Below are 27,961 nucleotides of genomic sequence, written 5' to 3'. Positions count from 1 at the left end.
TCATTGGCTATCTATTATATATTTTGTTGTAAAATGCCACCAAGGTTGCCGTTGATAAAACCTTTTATGAAAGCTTTGAATGTTGTCCCCCATGTATGTCCTCCTGTTGTTGACCACTGCCATGCATGCCCTTCTGTTTAATTGAACTGAGATTCAAATCATGTGATAGTAGCGAGACGCCCCCTAGTGTTTGATGTCTGCCAGGCTACTGGAGTTTGATAACCTTGCTCTGCGTCCGGGAGCATCACTGAAGGAATGTGAATGTGTTTGGATGTCCTCCTCTTGTTTGTTGATGCAGCCTGGATGGTGTCTCGTGTGGTGATATGGACTCATCATCGGTATCTTGTGATCTCTGTCCACCTACAACGTTAAGCACTGAAAGTGTTATGGAGAGTGGGGACCAACCTTGCATCCAGCTGGAACCCCTGAATAACACGCACTTGCCGGGCAAGACGACGCCGACCGGTGGCAGCGGCGCCGTCTTCAACAACAACTGCCCAAAAGTGACAGCCAACGGAGTGCACGACATAGAGGACCGGATTCTGAGGATCACCGGCTACTATGGCTACAAACCGGGATACTCCAGTCACAGAAGTGAGTGAAAAGATGCGAAAAGACAGTAGAGTAATTTCATATTAGTAGTGGGTGTTATTATTAGTTCCACGCATTCTTTGCCAGGTGTGAGACAACGTGGATTACAGAGGCAGTGGTGCACGAAATTATTTTATCTAGACACACAAACAGGAAAAAAAATCAAATAAAACTGATGCAAGGGCAGAGGTATGTGAAAGAAACAACTAATTTTCTCCTGGCAAATTAGTTTTAGTTTTAACTGGGATGTTTCTAAATCTGCTGTTTCAAACTCAGTTTAAGCATGTCAATCACAGCCACTGTCAACTGGAGGTTAATTCATCTCAGTGGAATTGCACAACGAAGAGTCATCTACAAATGCATGCACTGATTCTCAAATTCCATTTCAAAGTTGGTTGTTTAATGCAGGTTACACCAGACACTCGTTTAAAGAAGCCTGCAAACACCCACTGACACAGCAGCCCCATAATGAACGATCACTTTCTAATATCATTATTAAACCATACATTCCTGCCATAATACAGCTCCTCTTGTGATGTACGATTGTTACAAACTATGTCCAGAGCTGCGTGAGACACAGAATATCATCATAGTTTTTCATTTGTCAATATGATGTGACTGGTAGGGTAATATTCACAGTTGTGCTGACACTGAAACAATGGTAAGGATAGGAGGAACGAGCTGATGGTGCTCTTTGCCTAGGGATAATCTTTAAAAATCTGCCCTCCACGTTTGTTAAAGTATTGCCTGAACCAGTGCGATAACAGGAGAAAATAATGGCAATTGCCATGTTTTGTGAAAAGCCTGTGTAATGAGGCAAGGTGTGTAAAGCAGGACTTTACAAGGCCTGGGGCATTAGAGCAGACTGCTTCTCATCTTTGTGTTGCATAATTGGCATATTTGTTGCATTGTTTTGCCATTCTTCATTAAGGTTAGAAAAAAACTGGCATTTCCCTTGAATAAATCCCCAGAAAAGTAACCAGTATTGTATGCTGTATGAGATTCTGGTTCTGGTTACCCTTCACCTCTGTTCAGTTGAACTTGTCGCACAAACACATGTCCACAACATCTGCCTCAGGCCATTACATAAAAGCAATACATTTGCGACACGGAAAGACATTAAAATCTGTGACCAAAATGTGGCACTGATAACGCGTTACCCTGGCACACCTCAAATCTCAAAGGAAAGGTGGATCATGTCTCAGTTAGCAACAGATTCAGCTGAGGCTCATTCAGAAGAGTTGATCCTGTGACTGATTTTTCTTTTGTGGGGACCTGCTGAAGAAAACTAAATGAGCCCATCTTTCATTAGGTGCCTCCTGTTTATCAGGGGTGTCATCTACGGTAGATTACCCACGAATGCAATCGTACTTTTCTTTCGAGAATATATCTACTTGTCCAGATTAATCTATTGAAGCAACAACACCTGATTAATGAGGACTAGCTGGAGGTTTAAAGTGAAGACAGATTGAACAGTTCAAGGAGGAATGAGGCAATACTGATTCTTCACTTAAAGTGAAACTTTGGTGTCCTATTGTCTGTGTGCATTTTGATCATTATGTGAATTAACCAGTTGAAAGCACAGCCACAAATTGTGACAGAATGGCAATATCAATGTCAAATTAATTTCTATAACACATTTAAAAACAACAAGTTTGACCAAAGTGTTTTACAAGTTGATTTAAAAACAAAAAAACCCTCGATAAAGGAAACTAATACAATAAAATAAAACAAAAAGCCAAAAATAAATAAATAAAATAAATTTGACTAAAATCAAGCTGAGACAGAGACACCTAAAAGACCTGATGGGACTCAAACTGAAATAGAATCAAAAGCTGAAGAAAAAAAATGTGTTATTGATTGTCATGTCACTCATACAATGCAAATAATCAAACATTTAAACAAAAGGTTGGTATGATGTAAACAGTTTCTTTTATGTTTTCAAGCAAAAAGCCAACACCTTGCAAAGTTTTATATTCAAAATCCCCAGATCTGCTTATTCTGGTCATATATAGAGTAAATAGAATAGACAAAAAAAAGTATATGGTAGTAATTTAGATATGTTTGTATATGTAACTGTTGACAAAGGCACCAAATAACATCTCTTTGAGCTAACACAACTCACAAACACACACAGATTCAATAAATAACCAATTAACTGAAAAAAAAATGAATCAATAATTAAATGAACTGCTTCGGGTGCACAGGTCTCTGTCTGTGCTGTTATTGTCTGTGGTATTGATGCAGCAGTGGAAAATGAAAGATGGGATGCTGTCTGTGAAGAGATTTCAGGACTGAGGAGCAGGTGTTGATTGTAAAAGCCATACCAAGCTTTTAAAAGTGACTGTAACTGCGAGCAGAGGCGTTATTAGATTTGAAAGATGTTTCTCATTTCTCTGATAAAATCTACTTTCTGCACCTGTGTACTTCTCCGAATTCTGTGCATGTCACAGACAACAGAAAGCTTCTTCTGAGCAGCACATTTGTCAACATTTTCCCTCCTCGTGCAGCTTTTAAACATGCTGCTGCTGTAACTGTAAGCAAGTCTGAATGAACTCCTCATTCATATACCTGTATCCTCTTAAATGTACATGATAATTCTTGGTCATGGGATTGTGGACAGTCACTTTCTTGACTGCTGCTTGCTACCTGAAAGCTTCACAGTCACATACTTTGGTTTGTTTGAGTCGAGAATCAAATGTCTCTCAACCTGGTGAGTGTCATTTTCCATGAAGGATACGACAGAACAGAAGGCTCATCCTGCCAAGCCTATGGGCTAATGATATATTTAGTAAGATCTTGTTGCCAGTTTGTTAATTTTGCCACTTGCCATCTGTCTTGAATTAGAAGATGCCTCTGAGGGGGATTGTGGACTACATTTAGGAACAGGGTTTACAGTACAGTCATAATATTGTGGCTTTTCCCCCCTTTTTTTTCCAATGGCATAATGTGGATGTTTGACATTGAGATAACACAACTATAAAAATGTTTTCAAGATAAAAGATGAAATGGAACTCTATTTGATTTAGGATAAGAGAGGATGGTATAATCTCATGTTCTTGTTGGAGCAGAAAATGAAGTTGTGTGCATGTCAGCTTCCTCTGCATATACTGGAAGACAGTACAGTAATTTGCTGTGCATTGTTTTGAAAAGCTCATTTTGAGAACGCTTGTCATGCTTGTTCACACACTGCTGGGTAAATAGCTACGGTGCAGGAAAATGACAGGTACTTTTAGTCGCGGCCCACCCAGCACTGTGTCGGTGTTGTTCACTGCTGGCAACACAGCAGGACACCCAGGTACTTAGAGGGAAATAATCAAAGAAGGGCAGAGTAATGTGGTGTTTATTTTGTTTGTTTTGTGCGTGTGTGCTTCTTTCTGTGGAGAAAGTCTAGAGATATGAGCAAAGAAGACAACTGAAGATGCCTTTACAGCCATCCATCTGCTGACACAGCTAATGCACTTTGCAAATTTGAAAGCATTCATAGACCACAGTCCACTGCAGGAGAAACCTCCTTTTCTTCCTGAAACATTCTGTACGGTCACATACTTATTTTGAACTGTCCTGATCTCCTGCTTCTTCACTCTGTGCTATTTATAGCCAGCCCAACGAATGGAATTTGAGATTTGCCTGAATGGCTCCTGCGGTGCTGTTATTCTTACGGGCTGAGTATGAGCAGAACAGTGCTAATAATGAATGCAATATTTTACTACAGTAGTTATAAAACTGCTGAGCTGTGCTTGTGTCACAGCACAGTTGTTAAAAAAAGTTGCTATAATCCATAAGTAATATATTATCATCTAAGATCACAATTCTTGTATGGATTCCAATGGCATTTGCACTGTAGTGTGTGCTGCTCCAGAACAACTGTCTTGTCTGCAGCCTAACACTGCTCTCTTGTGATCAGTAAATCTAAACAGCATCAATGAACCTTTTCCATCCACCAGCAAAGTAACAAAAAGTAATACCAGTGTAGACTCTTCTACAACTTTTACTGATACATACTCCACTGCGTGGGATCATTTCTATGCGAGGTACCATGAGGGCAGGAATTGTTTTGGCTTCATGTCACTAATTATTTAAAGTAACATCAGCATAAAAATTGTATCTGATCTCAGCTCAGTCATGTGAGGGCTGGTAGCCAGGGTGATCCACTTAAAACTGGAGTACAGGCGATCATTTTTTATGGTGTCATTGGCGGCAAGCTGTCACAGAGGAAATGCTGCTCCTCCTCTTGGCCTCCTCTGGAGCCAATCAGGGCTTTTCAGACCATATCACACGAGACAGCATGAAGGGTGACAAATTCTGTATCTGGAGTATGATGTGGTGGAGGAATAAGTTAAGCATTGGCCTTTTACATCCGTAAAAGGGTGCTTTCTCGCCTGCCTTTTATTTTCTCTCCAACAAGCTGTTCTTATGCCCATTTTGCATCTCAGTTGCCAGGTTTACCATCATGTTAATTTATACATTTGATTGTGTCTTCCTCTGATGCATATCTGACGGAGAAAATAGCACCCCCCTCCCCCATTGTATATCGTAATAAATCCATCACATTCTCACGTAATCTCATTGTAATTGTTAATCGTGTTTCTGGATAGTCAGTTCAATTCTATGATACATTTGAATAGAAACCCAGTCATTTCTGATCCGCTTTCGGTGTACCAATGGAATACCCTTTTAGTCAGGATTAGATAAGTAAATTAATACTTAAATACATAAGTTTGACTATGAAACAAATTAGTAAGCCTATGTCGTACTGTATATACTGAAATAAATAGGCTAAGTAAATAAAATATAGAGTTGATTAAATTGAATATATTGACAAATTATAAGCATTAGTTATTGTAAAATATATTTTTTTCCAGCCCTTTTTTTATTTAATGTTTTTGACATGGTAGAAAATATTTTCACATCCTTAATATAACTCACACAAACTCATCTATACATTCATATCTAATTTATTTATTTATTTCAGGACTAATTAGAAATCCATAGTTTTTTATTACTTGACCAGTTTATTTAATATTTTCATTTCTAATGAATGATGTAATATTGAATTAAATGGCATGTGCAAAACTCTTGCTTACACTCTTGTTCGTCTGATGTAAGGGCCTGAAAACAAGTCAAGAATTAAATGCAAGCATGACACGGCCTGTATTTTCTAATTTTACCATTTTTGCCCTTTTCTGATTTCTGCAAACTGCATCTTTAATCAGCTAGTAATGGTATTGTTATTGATTAGATGCATCTAATTGGTCAACACAGACTCAAACTGCAGTGTGTGTCTACATCTGCCATTTAAAATGATAAAATTCAAATGTTTTGTATTATCTGAAGCTGCATTCCATGCATGTTTAAAAAAAAGTGTAGAATTTTAACTTTTTCAAGACTTGGAAATGTTACATTTACGTGAAACTGTCAAAAATGCGATGTTGCACAACTGTCACAGAATCTGAATCCCTTGGGTTGACAATGGCGTTACTGTGGACTCTCACACAAGAGAACCGTCCTCGAGACTGATCCGGCTCAATGCTGGCAAAGAGCTGTTTACTTTGTGGTTGAGGTTTGGGATAAAAACACACGGTTAGGCTTGAACATCAAATGATACATGGTTACTGGTTTGCATCACGTCGCCTGAACACTTCACAATGACTACATTACAACATTAAGAAACAATTTAATGGATTTGATTTCATTTTAAGATTTTTTTCACATTGAAAAATAGTTTCCATCATCTGTGACTGCATTGCTTGTTGCTTGTTTGGCTCAAAACCTTTTAAGCAAAGCAGTTCATTACATCAAGCTACATTTCTTCTTGTGTCCCTGTTTTGTAATGGATCATATTCACCACTAGATGTCCTCATTAGTGTTGTTACTTTGGTTTGGGTTGACAGCACAGTGAGTTACAGTGACTGAAAACACACCTGACAGCCAGAAATATATTCAGAGATTTCCAGTAATTATTTCAGCTAAAATAAGCGCCCTGCGTCTCTGTACTTTGCCCGTGGTCGTCAACGAGATGCGATGAGTAACAGAGAGGAGCCAAAGACAAAGAGCTTTCTACTATAAACTGAGGAGTATTTGATTAATCTAAATGACAAAAGAGCCTGAATGGGTTGAGTGCGTCAGTGTGCAGAGGAGAACCACTGTTGCTATGGAGGTAAAGAGAGAGGATGCTGTACTATATTGTGCTTTGATCGTTAATACAAGTGGACTGTTTTGTTTTATATACTCAACGTCCAGTTTATCAGTTACAGTTGTAGATTATAGGGGGTTGTAGTTTTTATTAGTTTGAATTATGTGAGAGGTCTTGGTTTAACTTGATTTAACTCTCCAGTTATTTCGAAGCTGTAGTTTGCGGCTCGGTCAATGATTGGATGTTTTTACCTTCTGGGCTCTAGAACTGTTGAGGAGATAGGAAAATTGTTTCACTGAAATGAATCATCAGTGCTCCTCTCTTATTTTCTGGCAAAGATGTGATAAAAGAAAATAAGACACACACTGAACCTGCTTAATGTTAGATGCTGGCAGAACAGAATGGGAGGTCAAGATAGAGAGGGAAGTAATAACCTCAAAACAATAAGACCTTGATGTGATAGTTGAAACTGAACCATAGCCTCCTGTGGTGCCTGTACTTCAGGCATTTCTCTTAATCCAATAGCGATTAGCATCCCGTTCTCTGCTGACTTGGTTGTTTCTCTGGCTCCTCGCCTAGTTATTAGCTCCCCTCATCAGAAAAGCTATTTTTAAGTTTAACCCTCCATACCTCCAGTCTGCTTCTCTTGACATCACTTCATGCTTTTGCAGTAGTGCTACTCTCAATTTGAAACAACAACTGTCCTAAAAGTTAATTACAGAGAATTGTTTCCTTAGCATTGAATTGCATTAATTATCATGGTGTTACTGGAACTGGAACCCCTATTTTTTTCCATTGTTGGAAACAGACAAACAAAAAGGTATTTTTTATGTTCTCTCACAGCACAGAATTATCCTCAGATCTGCTATGCTCTTTGTAGTTTTACAGGAAATTTGGCTGATGAGCAATGGAAGAAGAGACAGATGAGAGGGAAGGGGCTCAGGATGCTTCTGATAGACTTGACAGAAATCTCGGAGCAAACATACAGCAAAACAGCAACCATTTTATGCTCAATATATTGCACGTATACCTTTAGTGTTTTCTGTTTTTTACTCAGGCTTACACAATGCCACTCTTCTATATTAAGATTTTAGAACCGTCTGCATAGCATTATGCATCTGACCGCATACACTTGGCATTGATATGTTGTTGATGTATAGGCCTAAGCAATATTTCAGTCCATTAAATCTTCAGGTAGATAAACTGCAAATAGAGATTGAATGACTAGAGGACTTTCCTTGAAATGGAAACTTGTGACCACAGTCCTAAGGCCGGCTCCCGTGGCAATCCACAAACCATGTTGCTGCTGAGGGAAAGGCTTCCCTTAACTGTGCAACAGTGATGGAATAACAATATTGAATTCCTTTATTGAAGTAATATCATCACAATGTCAGTATTTCCTGTAAAAAATGATCCAATTACAGTGCAGATCCTGCTCAAAAGATTATACAAATAAAAGGAAAGAAACTGCTACTACCTAAAGTTTTTTGTGATTTTGAAGACATAAAATCTTACTTGTTTGTGTACTATACAGTACCAGAGGAGCTCTCTAAAGTATCTGATGCAGTGGGTCCTGCAAGGTAAAACTATATGTGGCTGGTTGAAATCTGAGAAATGTGAAACTTTATAAAGCTTTGTTTGTTGCAAAGTCCTCATTCTTTTGTTCACGGGATAAATTCTGTCTAATCCCACAAGCCACTACGAATATACCAACATCCAGACATTTTCATAAACAACATGGTTGTTTTTTGTCATTTTTAATGGCTTTTTTATGATAAGTGAGTCCTTGCTAATAACATATAATAAGAATAATGACGATCTGGAGGACTGAAACTTGATTTAAAGTTCTAAATACTGTCTAAAAGCCTGCAGTATATGGTATGAAGCCTTAACATGTATTCCTCTCAAGCTTTTTTTGTCAGCTTTCATAGTGTGTGGAATATAATGACATATAATAGTTATGTGAAGTAATGTAGTAGGTTACAAATTGTATTTATTCCTCTGATCACTCAGTTAAAATGACTTCAGACTTTTCATCTACTGTTTGAGAATGTCATGTATTTGTATGTGGAGAGCTTCTGTCTTTTACATATTGAAGCTCAACTGATTAATGTGGCAGTGGTGGATGCAACGAGAGGGAGCTCTACAAATATTCTGACTCTCAAGGAGTCGTCAAGAGCAAGAGATGTGCCAAGAAAAGAAAGGCAGACAGAGGACAAGAGTGTAGAAGAAGTGAGGGGAGTCTGGTCAGGCTGAAAGGGAGTGGAGGAGGAAGGAGGAAAGGAGGGGGCACAGCTAACACAGCATAATTAGCCAGGGCTGCTTGGTTACCTTCCAAACAAAGCTGCTGATTTGTGGAGCAAGTGAAGAGGAGGGGAAAAGGGAGACAGAGAGAATAGAGGAGGGAGGATCGAAAGAGATGAGGGGAGTGATTGCACCATGCCACACTCACTTGAAGCTCAGTCTCCCTTGGAGACAGTGGCAATGCTGGATCGTGGCATGACAGTGCAACAGTAGAGTCTCCACTTCACCACACTTCCACTGAGCTGTGTCACTATCCAGGCGGAGGCAGAGCATCAGTAGATGAACAGCTGGAGAGGAACAGAGAGTCCAGAGAGGAGTGCTGGGAAGAAGAGTTGACAGAGATCTACAGTAGGAGGGGGGCAATCAAGAGCGTGAAGAAGAAGCGGGGGAGTCAGGAGTCTGAGGATGCACGGAGTTAGCAGGAGGAACTGCTGAGAGTGCAGCAGTCGGGGCACACATCAATACTCACATACACATACACAGGCCTTCCACAGGAGGACAGTGTGTGGTGCCCCCAGTGGAGAATGAAGAAGCACTCAGCCCGAGTGGCTCCTCTCAGCTCATACAGCACTCAGGTCCTTACCTGCCCCAACTCTGAAGGTAAACTGAAGGAACCAGAGAGGCCAAGCACGCCATTTATACTATAGCGATGTGTTAGCGAGAACTGAGTCATTGGAAGAACAAGCTATCATAGAATAGGCTGTTTAAAAATGTAAAGTACTTAAATCTATGGCCATGAGCTTTCATATGCACTACGTATCACATGAGTGAAGTGAATATTTCCTTCTAAAGTTTTTACTGTATTTACTTGGGACAGTGAGATAAAAAGTGAGCATCTTAAGAGGTCAGCAAAACAAGCGTCCTTTTAATTTAATTATCTAATAGTTTTACTCTGTCTCTTGTAGAAAATACGGGAAGTATGGAAGCAGCATGATACTTTGTGATCAATTGTTTTTAGCTGGTCTGTGTTGCCCAGCGTTGCCCAGATATTTCTTCTGTTTACTCTTATCTTACTTCAACAGTCACACCTTCAACTTTTATAACAGAGAATACAGAGTGATACATCTAATCAACTGTTCATCAGTATCATCATATCCATGGCACATCTTCCCACCTAATTAGGATAAAGACTTAATTCATGTGACCTGAAGTAAGCCTGACTAACGCTGCAGACATGACTGTGAGCTTATTATTGGATTCAGCAGAGCTCCATCAATCAGTGGTACTGGCATGCAGCATCAGTGGTGGGGATAAAACGCAGAGTAGATTGGAATGTTTCAGCAGCATACTGCGTCACATAGATTTAATAAGCCCTGTAAATAGGAGCTAGTTGTGAATTACCCTATGCAGCAGTATTTTCTGTAATGAAAACACTGCAGCATTCCAACTATTCTTTAAACATTTGTCAAGTTCAAAGGAAATATCTACTTTATCAAAACATTGCAGTCTATGTACAGGCTAAATATACTTGGTATCACTACTGTGGTGGATGTTTTGAATTAAAGCAGAAATTATAAATGTACTGTGGATATGCACATGTAATTTTATGTAATCACAGTTTAAAGTTGGAATTTACAGTACATTTTAGCATAATTTCTTATTGTTGCCTACCAAAACTTAAAAAAGGATACAATTTTGTTAGCGACGGCTACTTTTATGAGGCAGAGAGATGAAAAATAAGATATTGCTGTACCTTGGCACCAGATCAGCCTATGGTGGCTTTTACCTAAGGAGAGAAAAGCTTGCATCCAGTGCTTAAAGCCATAGGCGTAGTTCATGTTATGAAACACAAATCACCTTGATTGGTGAATGAAAAACAGCAGATACAAAGAAAAAGAATAAAAGCTGTTTCCCTTAATATATCAGGGCTCAGTTTTCCATTAAGCAACCAGCACACTCATTAGGTTGATTAAGAATCTGTGCTGTGTCAGAATGTAATTAAACCAAATCCCTGGATAATCTCGTAGAATCTAAACTGGATTGGTGTTGAAAATTTAGCTTTCACCACAGGCTGTGGCTCTGCTCCCAGCTGAGTTGAAGGGTTTAACAAGTTTTTAACAAGTCATCATACTAAAAGTGGGAATTTTCAGTTCTGCTGACATAAGACCAGTGTTGCAATAATGCAGCGTTGAAAAGTACATTTATTCAAGTGCAATTTCAATGCAACACTGTCTTGCTGTCAACACTGTAAATGCGTTTAATGCAGCTCCATCTTTGTACATTTCATCACTTTTTACACAACATTTTAATGTCTGACAGCTATAGTAGCGGGTTGATTTCTTGATTACTTCTGGAAGAAAACAGTCTCCTTTTTATGTTTCAGGTGTCAGTGAGCAATTTCTTGAGTGAGTGATTTCACCACAAATATTGTCAGAACATTTTGAGGCCCAGTTGAGTAACTGATCCAGTCCCCATCCATCTATTTTCTTAATCCAGTTCATGGTTGCAGGGAGTCTGAAGCCTCTCCCAGCTATCATTGGGCGAGAGGCGGGATATACTCTGGATATGTTGATCGTAGCTTATCCAACATATCACTATAGAATAAATATAGGAGAACATTTCTTCCCTTTACCCAATTTATCATCTCGGGGAATCACTCAACAAAACTGTTGCTTGTAACTGTAAGCAAAGCATAGTTAGGATCAATTACATCACAACAATGCTATGGTTTACCACATCTCTATAAATGATGTCAACTCTTCTGACATTCTTCTACATACATAGTGTACAGAAGAATGAAATCTCACTTCTTTGGATCAAATTGTATAGACAGTGTAGGAATAAATATTCAGTATAAGTCTAGAATAAATAAAGATAATAAATAAAAACATAAAACAGCAGCAGAGCTATCGAGGCAGGTGTTATGAGGTAGAGAAAAAAGTGCCAGTGCAGTTTAAAGTCACTTTGTGCGATTTGTGTACTCAATGTACATTGTTTCTTGTAAAGTGACTCCGCTCAGACATTTTAAATATAGATGTTCAGGATGTGAGTGGGATGACTGTTGTGTGGTATGAGTTTATGTAAAATAATGTGAAATATTGTAGTACATCAGTGGCCACATTTTCTGAAGAATACCCACTTTTAGTAACATCTTTAATGCTTGAAATGGAGCATTACATTGTAGTATTGGTACTTTTGCTTTTTGTAAAGATGTGTGTTTTTGGATGGAGTGTTTATATCTTTATAGTCACTTGGATGCACTTACAGTCATCTCTTCAATACACTTACTGGATGCCAGCAGTGGCCTCATGAATTCATTAAGACTATAGAGCAAGTTTGGCAAGACTTCCAAGCACTTGCATAAATGAAACCACCAATTTACTTATTTGTGATTAAAAATTAAAAATCATCTTTGTGTTTGGCAAAAAGAGAGAATGCATTAAATGATACAAAGCAAAACCTGAGCGCACTAAATGCTTTACCAAACTAAACTGTTACCTGTGTTTAATACCAAACACTGGTTCTTTGATCAAAGAGTTTGCGTCCACACAAACTATTTTTTAATTTTGTTCTGGTGAAGGAAAGAATAAGTCGATGTCATTAGTACTCCCATTTATTGACTTGCTGCTCAGGTCTCTTTGCAGATAGCAAACAAAAGACTATCAAATGCAATAATGAGCACTCCTGAGATGCGCTGCTACTGTACAGAGGAGATACAAGTTCCAGAGTCTGCAGGGCGGTAATGTCTGTAGCCATGGTGGAAATGGCAGAGCTTCACGTGCTGAGCTTGCAATCAGGGAGCAGGCAGCAAACACCCAGCACATGTCATCTTTTATTCCTGCCCTGGTGTAAATTGATCACACTGTTGAGAGGTAAAGAATGGATCTGAGCTCTCTCCGGAAATGCTCACACACACTCATACACACACACAGCTTCACGTTTTATACTGCACAGTTAAGGTTCGGGAGGCACTTATTCCTGCAATCCATTAGGGCACAGGGCCAGACCTGACATGCATCAGTGGTGTAAGATTAAAGTAAAGCCTTTTTTTTCTTTCTTTCTTTCTTTCTTTCTTTCTTTCTTTCTTTCTTTCTTTCTTTCTTTCTTTCTTTCTTTCTTTCTTTCTTTCTTTCTTTCTTTCTTTCTTTCTTTCTTTCTTTCTTTCTTTCTTTCTTTCTTTCTTTCTTTCTTTCTTTCTTTCTTTCTTTCTTCTTTCTTTCTTTCTTTCTTTCTTTCTCTCTTTCTCTCTTTCTCTCTATCTATCTATCTGAGGTTGACATGACTTTCATGGGGAATGTCATGTGGTTAGGTTCACTTGCTTTCTGGGCATCATGTTTCTGTGCACACATGACTACAACGGGTGTACAGTAAATGCTGCAATCATGACGCGACAAACGACATGAACCGCCATCATGCTAACCTGACACATTTTAAAGAAAGCCTTGCCTTATGGGTTAGTGCCTCTACAGCATGAAATGCAAACTGAGGTAGTGATCACTAAGGACGACTGATCAATAAATGCTTATGTGCTGGGAGCCCAATCAGGGAGTCATACTGTGGGCAGGATCATGCAGTAGATACAATAGTACAAAAACAAAGAATATGCTAAGTTTAGTTGCTATATGTTTAAAGACTTCCGTGATATAACCAAAAATTATTTGGAATTAAACCATGCTGGCTGATATTTAGACTGTATATTTCTTTCTGGAGTAAAAACAGACAGTGTGGGTCATGTTATGCAGATGCTACTTTCATCTTATCTTCTTTTCTGCCTCTTTAGGAGAGGATGGTTCAGAGTCTCATGCAGAGACACCAGGCAGCGATACCAGCCAAGAGAGCCATCTTTATCAGACATGTACCAGCACAGCTCTGAAGGTGCTGGGTGGTCTTCTGATGGTGCTATGTGTTTCCTCCTCCTGGGTGGGCACCACTCAGGTGGTGAAACTCACCTTCCAGTCCTTCTCCTGTCCCTTCTTCATCTCCTGGTTCAGCAGTAACTGGAACATTTTCTTCTTTCCCATCTACTACTCGGGACATGTAGTTACCACACGGGAGAAGCAGACCCCTATACAGAAATTTCGGTAAACCTCTTAAAATCTTGCAAAAAGAATGTTTGTACTTGCCATAATAACCATCTACTGCATGTGGGCTATGTTAGAAAAAATAGACATTTATAGATCTGCCATAAAGTCAGTTACTAAACATGAACTCTGAAGTCACACTTGGAATCAGCTTACCACAAAAGCTGTACTACATCAACAATGCTCCTGAAATGTCTAAAACAGTTTGTGTAATGCATCACCAGTGAATAGATTTGTATAATGCCAGTAGTGTTTTGCCAGTAGTGAGCACATTTGGATGAGAGGAAGGAACTAATTAACTAAGCTAATGCTAGCGCTGGTTTATTCATAACTCAGGGTAATGTGTAACCAGTTGTTGTCCCTTCTCCTCAACACATTTAGCTAAAATACCCAATCATTTTGGGAGCATTATACATATTCCACACCTTTAAGATGTTAGAAAACTGGAAACAAGAGGAAAAAAAATATTCATTTACTTTACAAGCTGAAAAATTCTTTGAGGGTCTGTCAGAAAATTAGCTGAATAACAAGTCACAAAGCTGTTCTGTGCAAAGCTGTTGGTGGGAAAAATAATGAACTTGTAACTGAACATGATAAAGACTCTTTAAACCATGAGACCTTTCATGGTTTGACACAACTTAATTCCTCTGCAATGTTTCTCTCTAAAAGGGAGTGCAGCAAATTCTTTGGAGAAGATGGAATGACTCTCAAGCTTTTTGTAAAGAGGACAGCACCCTTCTCTATTCTGTGGACGCTGACCAACTACCTGTATCTCTTGGCCTTGAAGAAACTGACTGCGACTGATGTATCTGCCCTCTACTGCTGCCACAAGGCCTTTGTCTTTCTCCTGTCATGGATTGTCCTCAAGGACCGTTTCATGGGTGTTCGGGTCTGTATGAATAAAGACCGGGAGAAAGAAATAAAAGATTCTCCTCCAGTGATTGTTTTTCTTACTTCTAAATCTCTATCCGCAGATTGTTGCAGCCATAATGGCCATCACAGGTATTGTCATGATGGCTTATGCGGATGGATTCCATGGTGATTCCTTTGTCGGTGTGGCATTGGCAGTAGGCTCTGCCTCAACTTCAGCTCTCTATAAGGTTTGACTGCCAGGCTGAACTTGTGTGACTGCACTGAACTGAAACATTTATATAATGTATGCTGTATGTATTTCTTTACCATAGGTTCTGTTCAAGATGTTCCTTGGCAGCGCCAATCTAGGAGAGGTAGCTCATTTTCTTTCAACCATGGGCTTCTTCAACCTTATCTTCATCTCCTGTGTGCCCCTTATCCTCTACTTCACCAGGGTAGAGCACCTGGGCTCACTCTCCTCACTGCCCTGGGGATATCTGTGTGGACTGGCAGGACTGTGGCTGGGTGAGAAAGCCTATAAATCCTCTGGTGAAAAGCTAGGAACATGGTTTAAGTTATTCATCTTTCATAAACAGCACAGTTGGAGCTCATGTTAAGCTGTAACTATGATGAATTGATAAGCATCTTGTATGAGGATGAACAAAAATGAACCGTGACAATTTTCCAGAGCTTAGGTGGGCCTGTTGTCTTTAATCTCACAAACAGCAAAAAAAAGCATAGTTATACAGCAGGTTTTCTGTACTGTGAAAGTGTGCACTGAATGACAGTGTAACATGCTGTCGTTTTTTTTCTCAGACTAAAGCCATAATCATAGAAAGGAGCTTCTGATTTCTGTCTTGAAGTTGTGGACAAAAAAAATCATAGCAATTCTAAAAAACAAGGAGTGATACTTTTTTTGATTACTTACTAATAGTTTCAGCAATAATTCACTTGTACTTCTCAACATCTGCTATATCTTTTACAGTGTTCAACATCCTGGTTCATGTTGGGGTGGTGCTGACTTACCCCATCCTCATCTCCATAGGGACACTTTTGAGTGTACCAGGCAATGCAGGTAGGGTTTTTTTTTTTTAAAGTATTACCTCCAATGTACCAATTACATCCTTTCATTACACTATAAAGTAACAAAATTGTGGAACAAAAGAAAGTGGCCACACATGCTGGGGCTTTTGTATTGAGGGGTCAGCAATTAGAGCCACTGTACCAAACACATTACACAGCAAGTCTGCCGCTTTCATCCTGGAAACCCAATCATCAGAATACCTTGACAGACCCTGCAACTATACTCTCGCTGAGGGAGGATCAGGTTGCCAAGGCGACACAAAATGCCTGCAGACGAGTTATTTTCTTGAACTACGATGGACTGTATGAAGGTCAGTGGGTTATGGCAACGTGTCCCAGAGGTCCTGACCACAAAGACACAGAGGATAGAGTGTATCGCTTGTGCTGATTAGTAGCTGTATTTGCTACACTCATCCCTTACAGCCACGGTGTCCTGTGGTTTATCTTACTTTGTGTAATTAATCTCAATTTGTTTTTGTCCCCCCCGACCCTCTTTCTCTGTGCTGTGCTTTGGCTCCCTCTTTTGTTCCCGTCTCTCTTTTTCTCTCTGTAGCTGTGGATGTTTTGAAACATGAGGTGATCTTCAGTGTGGTGCGCCTGGCAGCCACCTGCATCATCTGCCTGGGATTCCTGCTCCTGCTGCTGCCAGAGGAGTGGGACTCCGTCACATTGCGTTTCTTTGCCAACATTGCAGATAAGAAGTCGGAGGAACACGGAGAAGAACTCACAGAGTCCAGTGTCCACACTCGAAGCCGTAGTCGAGCAAATGGCACTGTCTCCATTCCCTTAGCATGACAGGGCTGAGCTCTCATACTAACTACAGTTGATACATTTTGAAGCCCTGTCTGCTCATCTTCCTCCACTGCCCGCCCTGGAAGTGTGACAGGATGCTGAGGCCACACGGATACTTCCAGTATTTTTTTGATCTTTGAACTTTACTCTGGAGATGTACCTCTGTCACTTTACAACAGGAGGGGAAATGAGAACATTTATGGACCATGCAAACCAAAAGGGTTGAAACTGTTAATTATTTTCTTAGAATATTTGCCATGCTCCATCCTGACCCTCGCACGCACCCAAACCAAGAGCTGACTGGCTTCTCCTGACATGCTCTGCAGACTGTATTCTGTGAATATAAATATTGGCAGGGCCAGTTTGGCTCAATCTCATATGTATTTATGATATTTATTTAAATCTATACTAATAAGAATATTGATTTTAAGTCTTACAGAATACTATTAAAAACAATAATGGCAAAAAAATGTGTAATGTACAGGTTCTTTTCTTTTTTTAATAAAAGACCCTCATAAAGTATATTCATCACAAGACTATGTTTATGTGACTGAAGTCCCTTGAACTGTTTGGTCCAAACATGCCTTATAAGAGCCAGATTGTAACTTACTGTACTTGTATCGTTATCAAGAATACTTTTTTTTGCCAGACCTATGTGTTGTGATTAATCCTGTATTAGTAATCTATTCAACCATTGCAGTGATTAAGTAGGAATGACTTTACAGAATTCTCTCTGCTTTAATATATTTTTCCCTTCTGTGCTTCACCGGTCTCTTACTGACACACACATACACATAAAAAAGGATAAAACAGGTTCTATAATATACCCTATGTAAAAGATACACATAATCGGGGGTAAAAAAAAAAAATGTGTCTGTAAATAATCAAAGCCAGAACACGTCTGCTTGCAGAGTGTAACAGTGTGATGATCACTAATATAACATATTGACAAAATTACACTTTGTTACAAATACTGTGATGTGGGAGCACTTGGGATGATTTATCTTTCTACATCATCACACACACACACACAATCCCTAGAGCCAAACTACAGTACCTTCATGGTGGAGTGCAGTCAGTGAGTTGAGACCTCTAATGAGCCATTTGCTGAGATGACAGTTTCCGTAAACAGTAGTGGTGACATTTGAGCACACTAAAATAAATGAGGTAGAATAAGCAAAGGAATCTTTAAAGTTCAAATCTTAATTTCATACTTGCCACTCGCACACAACTGGATGCTGATAAAAGACAGAGAGGAATTTATCTATGAATTTATTTATCAGAGAGGAATGTATGAATACATTAAGCTTAGATGGGGAATTCACAAAATGAGCAGAAACCTTTGACTTCCTTCATTTATGTACATCACCATGGCACGATGATGTCATGATGATGTTTGGTGGCCAGGCTTTATGTTTACCATCTTAATTTACCTGTTGACTTGTTAACTATTGAAAATTAGCCCTAAATAAAGCTGGTACTTAAGTGAATGAAGACCAGATCAACCAGTATCCATCGGCCAAATTCCATTTTAATAGTTGCTTCGGTGCAAACCCTAAAACTGTCAACCTTTTTGTGGTGTTAGGATTAGGGCAGCATTAGAGTAGGCTACTTCTTGAATTTCACAACAATCCATCTGGCACTATTGTGCAATTTTTTGGTCAGGACCAAAGTGGTGTGACCAGCTGGGTGATAGGTTACCATCCTTGGAACCATAGCGCTAGCAGGGCTGATAACCAGACTAATGTAACATACAAGGGGGAACAGTCTTGAAACTAATCACCACATAATATACAGAACCAAACACACGCTGCACATCTATCCAACCTGCAGCCTTTCATCCACAATTGTAGCAGTGTTTATCTACTCTTTACTTTTATGAAAACAACAAGAGTCCTATTTTACACTGAGTTAACAACTTCCCACTGAAGCTGTACCCTTGAGGGATTTCATAAAGCTAACGAGGTGCAGGAAAATTACAGGTTCTCTGAAGCATTAATTTGTGAGTTACAGAGTAACCAGCAGGGAGAGTTGCCACAGAAACCAAGCTCATTATAATGACAGAATCAATGAAAACAGGGACGGAGTACGCACCTATATCTTTAACCACTACCAAAAATGTTAGTTGCATTTCTATTTTGGCACCAGACAGCGATGCTTCTGGAGGGGAGATTTAAGAGCCACCAGCTTTGTCTGTAAGCATCTGGATCACATGGATTTAGGGGGGAGGCTCTTATCAAAGTTAAGATTTTTTTTATGGGACAGGCCAAAAAGATGCAGGGATTCAAACTTTGCATGTCAGTATAATACAACTGGACCTTCATTGACAACCCACATGTGACAAGAGGACAATAAAAAGTGAGAAGATTATTCTAAATGACAATCAACTTTAATGGCAGAACTTGTCAACCATTTAGAAAAAGAGGAAACAAATGGGTTCCACAGACTCCAGACCTGGGTTGCGTAAAGTAGCTCCCTGTACTAGCCTGCAAGAAAAGGAACAGATGCCTAAACCGCAATGGCCCGTCCCTGCTCTGCCACTTACTGTAGAGCAGCCATCAGGATCTCTGAGACAGACGAGGACAACCATACCTCCACTGAAACAGGACGTAAACATTCCCTCGCTTTCAGGTTAGTCTGGGCCTTATTTTCTCTTGCTTTGGTTGTTTCTTTGGATTTTCTTCATGTGTCAGACTGACTGTCTGTGTGTGAAGTGACAGCAATGCTTTGCAGGAACTTTCCCTCCAAAACAAATAAAGATCTCAAGCAACATTTATTCTCATTCAGCAAGAAGACCTCAGCTCAGCTTGGAAAAATATGCTGCCTAAGAAGTGTGACATTAGTTTCATCTGCCTGTGTTTGGATTATTGTTTCGGACTGGTTGTGATTTTTATCCAGAAGTCCAATTATCTCTCTTCCAGCTCTGCAACTACTGGCCACACAAGCATTTCAATTATAATGCCATGGCAATGAAAAAAGGAGAGATACCCCTGCTGACTGTCCCAATATTACTCTTGTGCCACCTGAAAAACCCAAAGGATTTTCTGTGTTTGTTATAGGGCAGGGAAAGCAGAGATGGGGATGTCCAGCAGTATTTTACAGCCAGCCAAAAAGGCACCAGGACAGCGATTCAGGTAAATCATTTTGACACTGGATAAAAGAGATAGAGAGCATCCATGACATCAATATTTCACATAACACTTTTTTTTACATTTAAAAGGTGTGAAGCTCTGCTTAAAAAAGGAGAGGGGAAGCTTTTACCCCCTCCCCTCCACTCTCAGTAGATCTGATTAAGGTGCCAGTGGAGTGGAGAGTTTGGGGGTCGACAGCCATGACTAGCCCTCAGAAAGATCTATTTTCAGGGTACATTGAACGGATAAGTCCCAAGGATTTAGATCAACACACAGGAAAGCAAAGTCTTGACTTTAACATGATTCTACAGAACTGTTTGCTTTAAACCAACTGTCGGTCGTAAAAAAAACGCTCATCAATTACAAGTCCCTCAAATCACATACAGATTCTATGATTGTTGTGGTAACTTGCAGTGGTGGAATAAGCTGACAGATGGGAGACACAATACTGATCCTTCCCTTGAGTTAGGTCCTTTTTTGATGCTTGAATGATTCATAGGTTGTGTTCAGTGGCTTAACAACAAAAAACACACTCCAATGAAAATGGTTGGATACAACGACTGAACTGAAAACTAGTAGGACTCCAGCCAGTGTCCAAAGAAAAACTCTGAAATACCTTCAGGAAGCCTTGAGAACTGTTGTACAAGCACACTTTAAAAGATTACAAGAAAGTCTCACTGGAAGAAAAATATAAAGACATAATTTGACATTTTTGTGCATCAGTTAATTGAATTAAACCATCTGAAAAGAGGCTATATGATTTTTGGTGGAACCTTTTGTAAGAGATGTCATCAAAACCTTTGGTTTAATATTTAGCAATTTATCGAATCCTATAAGCTTTCTTTTTTTGTATATTTTAAATTAAATCTCAATAACCAGCCATTATTGCTGTAAGGGGAGTGATGTAAAAAACGCTTTTCTTTATTAAATGCAGTGGAGTAAAAGTGGTCCCATTCAGAGGTATTCACTCAGTTATTTTGCACCACTGGATACTCATGGGACTGTGGTTTACACGGAGGATTTCTGGAGGCTTGGACAACTCTTATTTAACAGACTCCTCATCAGTGAGTGCACCTCAGAGAAAACTGAAGACATAAGATTCTCCACACAGTTAATGGTAAGCTCCAAAATCATTATTTCCACAAATAACCCTGATATAATCTCTAACTGAATAGCTTATTTCAACTGACTTTATTGTTTCTTTTTGCCTTTAAGTTGGACATCCAAATGAAAAAGGGACCCAGAAGCTGAACCTTGTGAAAAGGCCTATGGAGAGGAGAGAAATATGTCCAGGGGCAAGGACACACAAGGACACAGGCAAATGGTTGGACAGCAGCAGTGTTCTAGGGCCAAAATGAGGCCGAGTTCATGCTCTCAAAAACATATTCGAAGGAAGTTTGTTTATCAAAGTGGAGGACGTTCTTCAGGCAAAAATTCAAGAAAAAAAAAAAACAGTAAAAAAACTACAAAAGGGTGGGAGGATGTGACCCGAGTCTGCAGTCAAACAGGGAGGATAAGAAGTACAAAAAGGATTTCGGATTGTAAGCTGAAGTAAGAGTGCTCTTTGTATTGAGTAATCTGGATCAGAAACAGCTGAAACATAAGGTCAGGTAAATCAAATTAATTACCATAACAGCTTGAACCATGTTAACAAGGACAACCTTACATAAAGAAAGCTTACAGAAAGGATTGTGTTCATGTAACTTGCACCAAAATACGACCCCATGTCCAAAAAGTTGATTTTAAAAGGTAAAAATAAAGAATGAAATCATCATTCTTTAAATTATGAAATAATTTGGAAATGTTTTAAATCTTAATACTACAAAGACAACATGTCAAATTTTGAACTGAGGTCAGTTTAGCAACTAAACAACAGAGCCAAACTGTTCAAGTTATGTTCCACCATTCCACTCTGTAATTGCACCTATTTAAGCACAGCGAAACCTCTCTAGTAGTTTGTTGCCACAGTTCTATTTTATGACGTGCTGATCAAATTTTAAATGAGGTTTTTCAAACAAAAGATGGTACAGATAATACCTTTTCTCCATTTCAGTTTTTGGACTGATTTAAATGAGATACTTGATTTAACTATTTTCCAAATTAGAACATTCTTTTTGTTTTTTTTAGAAAAAGCTCTTGCTGTTCAGGACATGTTCCCTGAACAGTTTTTTCTTAGCTGAGTTTATGGTGCCCTCTATAGGGGAAAGTGACATTCTTGCATAGAGACAGTGAATCTGATGCCCATTTTAGCCTTCCATCAATATAGAAAACCAACCATCCAAAATTAACTTTATAATTAGTTTACATTGTCTAGCTTCAAAGCTACTGGTCCATTCTTGAAAATTTTGGCAGCGAAATAAGCACAGAAGAAACCTTCAGTGTTCAAAGATATCCTGTTATCTGAAACCAAACAAAAGCCTCTTGGAGAACAATCAGATTGAAAACAAGAAACTACTAATTGCACCGTCATTCTTGAAGCAGGCTCCCTGAGGCAAGCTCTTAGCAGACTGAAAGGGGCTGAGAGGAACTGGACTTCTACCAAACACATGGGGCCACTGTGAATGTTATAAGCCTTGTCCTCAGGCACGGTGCATTTGATGAATGATAAAGGGATCACATCACACAGCATGTGGACTCAAATCAGCAGAGATAATCTGGCAGTGGCTGAGTAGAACTTCCTCAATAACAGACATGTGAATCTAAAATGTATTAAAGAAGTCAAAACAATTCAACATGAGGGTTTCTATTGTTCTCTACCACTGGGTGTCATTATTGGGCTGAGGGACACAGTAAATGTGAACAGTTAAGTAAACAAGTGCAGTATATTAAGTATTAGTATGGAAAACCTTTTAGTGTAAAAGTGACTTAGAGTTAAGCAACTTCCCGATGTTTTGAAATGACTTGTAACAAACCACAGTGCTAATGATTTTTTTATGATCATAAACATAGAAAGAGGTAAATACTTTTCACATACTCGTGTATACAAGAGCAAACAGATAAAAATGAACGATTATGAGTCACAAAACCATTACCTGCCCAAAGGTTTGGGCTGAAGGCACTGGAGCAGAACAACATATTAAAACGATCTACTTAGCAAGCTATTCAATCAACAAAGCAAAGTCTGCCAGTGAGAGGCCACTGACTGCAGACTTGAGGAGCCAGACTGACCACATATTGCGACACTGAAGGGATTTAGAGTGGCCCAACTCTTAAAAAAACTTCTCTTTTTCCAGTCAGCTAGCCACACATACTGGGCCTTAAAGCCAAATCATCGTGGAGGGGGTGAGCCGAGAGGTCTTGGTGTCTGCCATTCCATACAGCTACATAAAAAGAAGGTGAAGGATGCCGTGTGAGCAATTGGTTCCAATTGACAGAAGATTGGTCATGGTCAGCCTTCTGAGTGGAAATCCACGTGAGAATGTAGCATTTGGACCAGCAAGGGGCACAAGAGGCCAACGGCAGACAATGAGGCCACTCAGAGGAGTCTTGCTGCTGTGGAATAATGGGGCACAATCTCCTCTGATTTAACCCTTCATCAGCTATGTATTCATTCAACTTAAAACACAGAGGTGCAGCTTATGTTGTATAAATGTCACAGAATATGATCATGTATAGCTCCAATAACATAATCGTAAACTGCAGAAAGCACCTGAAACCAAATAAAGTTATGCAAAGGTTTTTTTGTAAGGAAGTATCAAATAAAAAGGAGGTCTTTCTAAATGACAGTGTTACCTCAACAAAGGTAACATCATATACTTGAAGTTCTACATTGACTGACTAAAAGGACCTCCGCAAACTCAAATGGCAAATCAACCATCACCATCCTTGTGACTTTTTCACCAATTAGGCAAGTCCTGCTCACTGAAAGGGACCGGCTGCTTTAAGTCTCAGAGGGCCAGAGGGTCAGCGCTCAATCGGTCTGGTCGAGAGGTTGTGTGTTTGAATGAGCCACTAGCTGACAGGCTGAGGATGGGGGTTAACAGAGGTGGGGGTAAGTGACTGGTGTGGGTAAGAAGTCTTGCCAACTTTAAAGAGAAGCCTTTTGTAGCCAGGACACTGGCCAGAGCAGCCTGGCCTTTCACAGTCCGGCCGCCCCTCTCCTCCCGGCCTACAACAGCTGATGACAAGACCCCAGCTGCTAATTATCCGGCTGACGGAGAGTCACTCAAGTGGGACTGTCAGAGCAAGGGGTGGCCCTTGTGTCTGTGAATTTGAGGGAGGGTGAAGGTTGGGGGGGAAAGAAGCTGAACTACAAAGGCATGCATTTCTTAAAAAGGAAGTTGACTACCAACTAAATTAATTATTCTACCAGGCAAACAGTCTCTTAAAATATGTAACATAAGATTAGACTTTAATTCTCTTAAACAACTGGGCCACATGACACTGCATGTGGGTTGGATTTTTTCAGTCTCCTCAATGTATAGTCCCCTGTTGACCTTTATCCCAAGCTCCTCTTTGCAGATCCAGGCTACAGCATCATCTGTCCAGAAGACACTGGAGCGTCACCTGTTGAATTCCATATGAAGTACTCTTTGGACTGAAGTTCTCGGGCTGAGGGTCAGACAGAAAGAGACCATTTTCCGTTTCACATAAAACACAGTGGATGCAACAAAAATTCGGACACAAAATCTACTGCAAGCTTACATGTTACGATCCGCGGTTTAGCAGAGGAATACACTTGCACTGAATGCTGGTCGACACAGCAACCAGACAACGTCATGTCAGGCACTTTGAAGTACAACTGTGAGGAAAACAGTCACATTTTTAAGCACTTTAAAGCATAAAGGTTGCACATTTTGAATCCATTTGACTATATCATAGTAGAGAAGAGCTTCAGATAATCAAAGTAGTTCATGAATCAATTCAGTTACAAGTACACGAGGAATACAAACAAAATATCTCTTATCTATATTTTAGACCCATCAAGACCTAAACCAACATATGGGTAAAATATGCTTCAGATCTTAATGGGCTAATGGCTATTGATTATCAGAGCGTGCAATCTTTTACCTTAATGTAAGCAGTAAGCTGTGTGCAGAGTGGGTCAGAAGGTCCTTGTGTTGGCCCAGAAAAAATTATCTTGCCCTCCATTGTGACCTCACGAGACTTTGGGAACTTTTGCCCTACGTGTTAGTGAGAAGAAAAGTTTTAAGTAAGTATAAAGGTTTTTTTTTAGAAGATACAGCTTTGGTGAAAAAGATTTCTTTTAAAAGAGATGCTCAAACAAATGCATACCCAAAGCCCAGACCAGCAGATTCTTCTCCTTTGACACATCCAATTGTCCAGAGCTCACCTTCACATCCACAACACCCATTTGAGCCCTGCACAGAACAAACAGACACGGATATGTTTACCAACCACACTCATAAATTTAATATGAAAACTGTTTTAATTGTTAAACTAAATGGATTTAAACACACTGCAAGAGCTGTAAAAAAAAAATAAACAAATCTGGACATTTTTAAACTGATAGAAGGTTTATCATTGATCACAAAAGAAAACACAAAGTGTGAGAACTTCATACTAGAATGGACAGCTGATATATAATGGTCTTTTTGAAGTTTTTGGGACATTTCTACATTTTGTGTGGATAATGTATAGCATCATTGGGCTGCTGGAGGATTTGTTTATGTGAATTATTTAGCACTCTGTACTAAGATCAGTGCAGGTGGGGTTTTTTTTTTTAAAGACAGCTGCACACTTTGGATTATGAGGTACGAGACCTTTCCATTTACAGAGACCACAAAACTGAATTCTGAGAAATACTGAGAAAATATCTTTGCCCACTGATGCTGTCACAGCTTGTTCATGAAAACCAGGCTTTATTATTTGTCAAATTTGCTTTAAACTGTTCAGAATTATGTGTGTCAACTGGAATTGAGCATGTTACATGTTAACTGGAAGATCTTCTAGAGCAGTGTCACAGCATCTGGTTCGATATAAAAAATAATCAGACTGTCATCATTGATGGCCACTGTGTCACAGGCGAGCACAGAGGAGCACATTTGCGACTGAAAGGTCAGGTAACAGATATTGCTGAAGTTTCACTACAATCAGCTGATCTTTAACCATGTTCACAAGCATGTCACACTGCCAGTGTTCAGATAAGCTGGGAGCTCCCGAGCACATTTTATTCTGAGATAAACACTGAGAATTTCTATTTTACTTAAACATATGTAAAAGTTAAATAAGTTAAATAACACTTTGAATTGAAACTCGTGACACCAAGATTTAATTCATTCAAATCAATTATTACTTATTTATTAATATAAAGATATATAATCGGTATCCATTTTGAATAAAATAAAACACTCTGGCTGAACCTGAGAGTTTTCTGACTGGCTGACAGGATTAGATGCTGCTTATAAAGATAGCACAGTGCAAGAGGCTTTTAACAGTTTTGTCCTTTTATGCTTTTTCTTTTTACCTGTTGAAGAATGGCAAATGTGCCTCGCAGTACTCAAAGCTGTTTTTCACACTCTCATGAAGTTTGAGGGCAACTGACACATGTAGCTGGCTCTCCTCTTCCTTCAGTTGATATGAGCCCAGGATGGGGGGAACAGGAACCTGAAAATTTAAACAAGAACTCCTTTTGAAAATGAATGCTTATGCATGTGATTATTAAGCTCCTTGACCTTGTATTGGCATCTATACCTGAGAAGTATAACTGCATAATCTGAATGGCTCTAGAGGAGGGGAGAAGGGGAATTTATATGGTCCAGAGAAAGCTGAGCTGTCATAATCATCCACACTGCTGGCAGTCAGGATACTAGAATCCAGTGAGGTGACGCAGGGATGGACCAGGATGTCCTGCAGTGGGGAACCATTTGGAGGCAGTGAGAGGGTCACTGTCACATTTGGGAGAACCCCCTCTACTTCACACTGTTGACAGAAGGACAGAATGAGGATAAAGAAATGTGCAAAATGGTATGGCATTTACTCTTTTCCTTTACATTGTGCACTTACTTTGCAAGTAACAGTGCCATAAACATCCCATAAGTCTTGTCTGCTCTGGTTACCATACTGCATGGAGCGTACTGTTTCTACCAGTGCGACGTTCACCGCAGCTCGACCCCGGTGTAGGCCAGACTTCCAGGCTGGTTGCCTCTGGATGCCAGCGGAGATGGGCACTGTAGGCGTTGAAGGTGCTCCCACTAATGGCACATCAAGGGGTGTGCCAAGCGGACACACCTGCAGGAGGACAGAGGGCAACGTTGCCAGACGAGAGACTAGCCCCTCACCATCGGATTTACTCCCTGAGCCAAGAAGAAAAGTCTGCAGGCCTGCAAGCAGTGTCAGACACTGCGAGACTGACAGCAGGCTAGCCAGAGGTGTCCGAGGCTCAGGAGGGACATCCACAAATGGCAGGCAAGCAAAGATGAGAGACCCCTGAGAGATGGCCAACACCGGCCAAAGTGTTCCCTTTCCAGGAACATCAATATGCAGCTCCAGCGCCGGTGATCGTTGACGGTAAAGGCAATCATCTCTGAGAGCTACATAAGACTTGCTTGAGTCTGAAAGCCCCAACTCAGTGAGCAGGAGCTGCAGGAAGGTGCTTTCCTCTGGGACTGCTACGTATGAAGAACCAGATAGGCTCTTTGCACGGTGCTCCACTGTAGGAAACCTCCTGTGTATGTGTGTGTGTGTGTTGGGGGGGATCAAGACATAACAAAATATAATTACCTACAATGTGACAGTGAACCTTCTGATCTCGTACTTGACATCAAAACAGAAGATGCATCTATGAGAACAATAACAAGTAACAGTTACAGTAACAAACCTTGAAAAGCGTACTGTCACATTTTCTCCTTTCTCCTGAGAAATAATCCACAAAGCGCGCAAACTCATTTATACGACTACAATAATGACTTCGATTGTATGCCTTTTAAGAGATTTATGATATAATAAATTCATATCCACATATTTCCGTGTATATTTTATGTGGACTTCACATCACTCGATGAATATCACAGAAGCAACGACCTACTTCCTGCAGTTCTCTCATGTGACAACTGGCCAATCAGCCGACTTCTACGCATGCGCACTTTCAA

The 27,961-nt window shown here is 39.8% G+C and overlaps 3 protein-coding genes across 3 annotated transcripts in view; 2 read left to right on the top strand and 1 right to left on the bottom strand.

Annotated features, from left to right (window-relative positions):
• Nucleotides 1–27,961, top strand: part of exoc5 (exocyst complex component 5) — a 71,901-nt gene that overhangs the window by 33,759 nt on the left and 10,181 nt on the right. The window lies entirely within an intron of this gene.
• On the top strand, nt 265–17,355 carry slc35f4 (solute carrier family 35 member F4). The gene is made up of 7 exons (XM_072365267.1): nt 265–594; nt 13,752–14,052; nt 14,722–14,941; nt 15,027–15,152; nt 15,237–15,429; nt 15,890–15,979; nt 16,541–17,355. Exons 1-7 carry the CDS (start codon nt 324–326, stop codon nt 16,780–16,782), a joined length of 1,443 nt encoding a protein of 480 aa, XP_072221368.1. The 5' UTR covers nt 265–323; the 3' UTR covers nt 16,783–17,355.
• Nucleotides 22,603–27,936, bottom strand: ap5m1 (adaptor related protein complex 5 subunit mu 1). The gene is made up of 8 exons (XM_072365661.1): nt 27,691–27,936; nt 26,877–27,537; nt 26,565–26,792; nt 26,338–26,477; nt 25,146–25,231; nt 24,921–25,033; nt 24,555–24,651; nt 22,603–24,461 (listed from the first exon to the last, which is right to left on the bottom strand). The coding sequence occupies exons 1-8, from the start codon at nt 27,756–27,758 to the stop codon at nt 24,379–24,381; spliced, it is 1,476 nt and encodes a 491-aa protein (XP_072221762.1). The 5' UTR covers nt 27,759–27,936; the 3' UTR covers nt 22,603–24,378.

The sequence above is a fragment of the Leuresthes tenuis genome, unplaced genomic scaffold, assembly GCF_036924035.1.
Source record: "Leuresthes tenuis unplaced genomic scaffold, fLeuTen1.0.hap1 SCAF_15, whole genome shotgun sequence".
Taxonomy (NCBI): Eukaryota; Metazoa; Chordata; class Actinopteri; order Atheriniformes; family Atherinopsidae; genus Leuresthes; species Leuresthes tenuis.
The sequence above is the reverse complement of the archived record's forward strand: the minus strand, read 5'-3'. Positions and strand labels throughout refer to the sequence as shown.

Excerpts from the sequence above, each read along its gene's own strand:
- slc35f4 (XM_072365267.1), top strand. The coding sequence starts at position 324 with ATGGACTCATCATCGGTATCTTGTGATCTCTGTCCACCTACAACGTTA. Across the intron at positions 595-13,751 it reads GGGATACTCCAGTCACAGAA|GAGAGGATGGTTCAGAGTCT; the intron begins GTGAGTGAAAAG and ends CTGCCTCTTTAG. Across the intron at positions 14,942-15,026 it reads ACCGTTTCATGGGTGTTCGG|ATTGTTGCAGCCATAATGGC; the intron begins GTCTGTATGAAT and ends CTCTATCCGCAG.
- ap5m1 (XM_072365661.1), bottom strand. The coding sequence starts at position 27,758 with ATGAGTTTGCGCGCTTTGTGGATTATTTCTCAGGAGAAAGGAGAAAAT. Across the intron at positions 27,538-27,690 it reads GTGACAGTACGCTTTTCAAG|GAGGTTTCCTACAGTGGAGC; the intron begins GTTTGTTACTGT and ends ACACATACACAG. Across the intron at positions 25,232-26,337 it reads CATTTGCCATTCTTCAACAG|GGCTCAAATGGGTGTTGTGG; the intron begins GTAAAAAGAAAA and ends TGTTCTGTGCAG.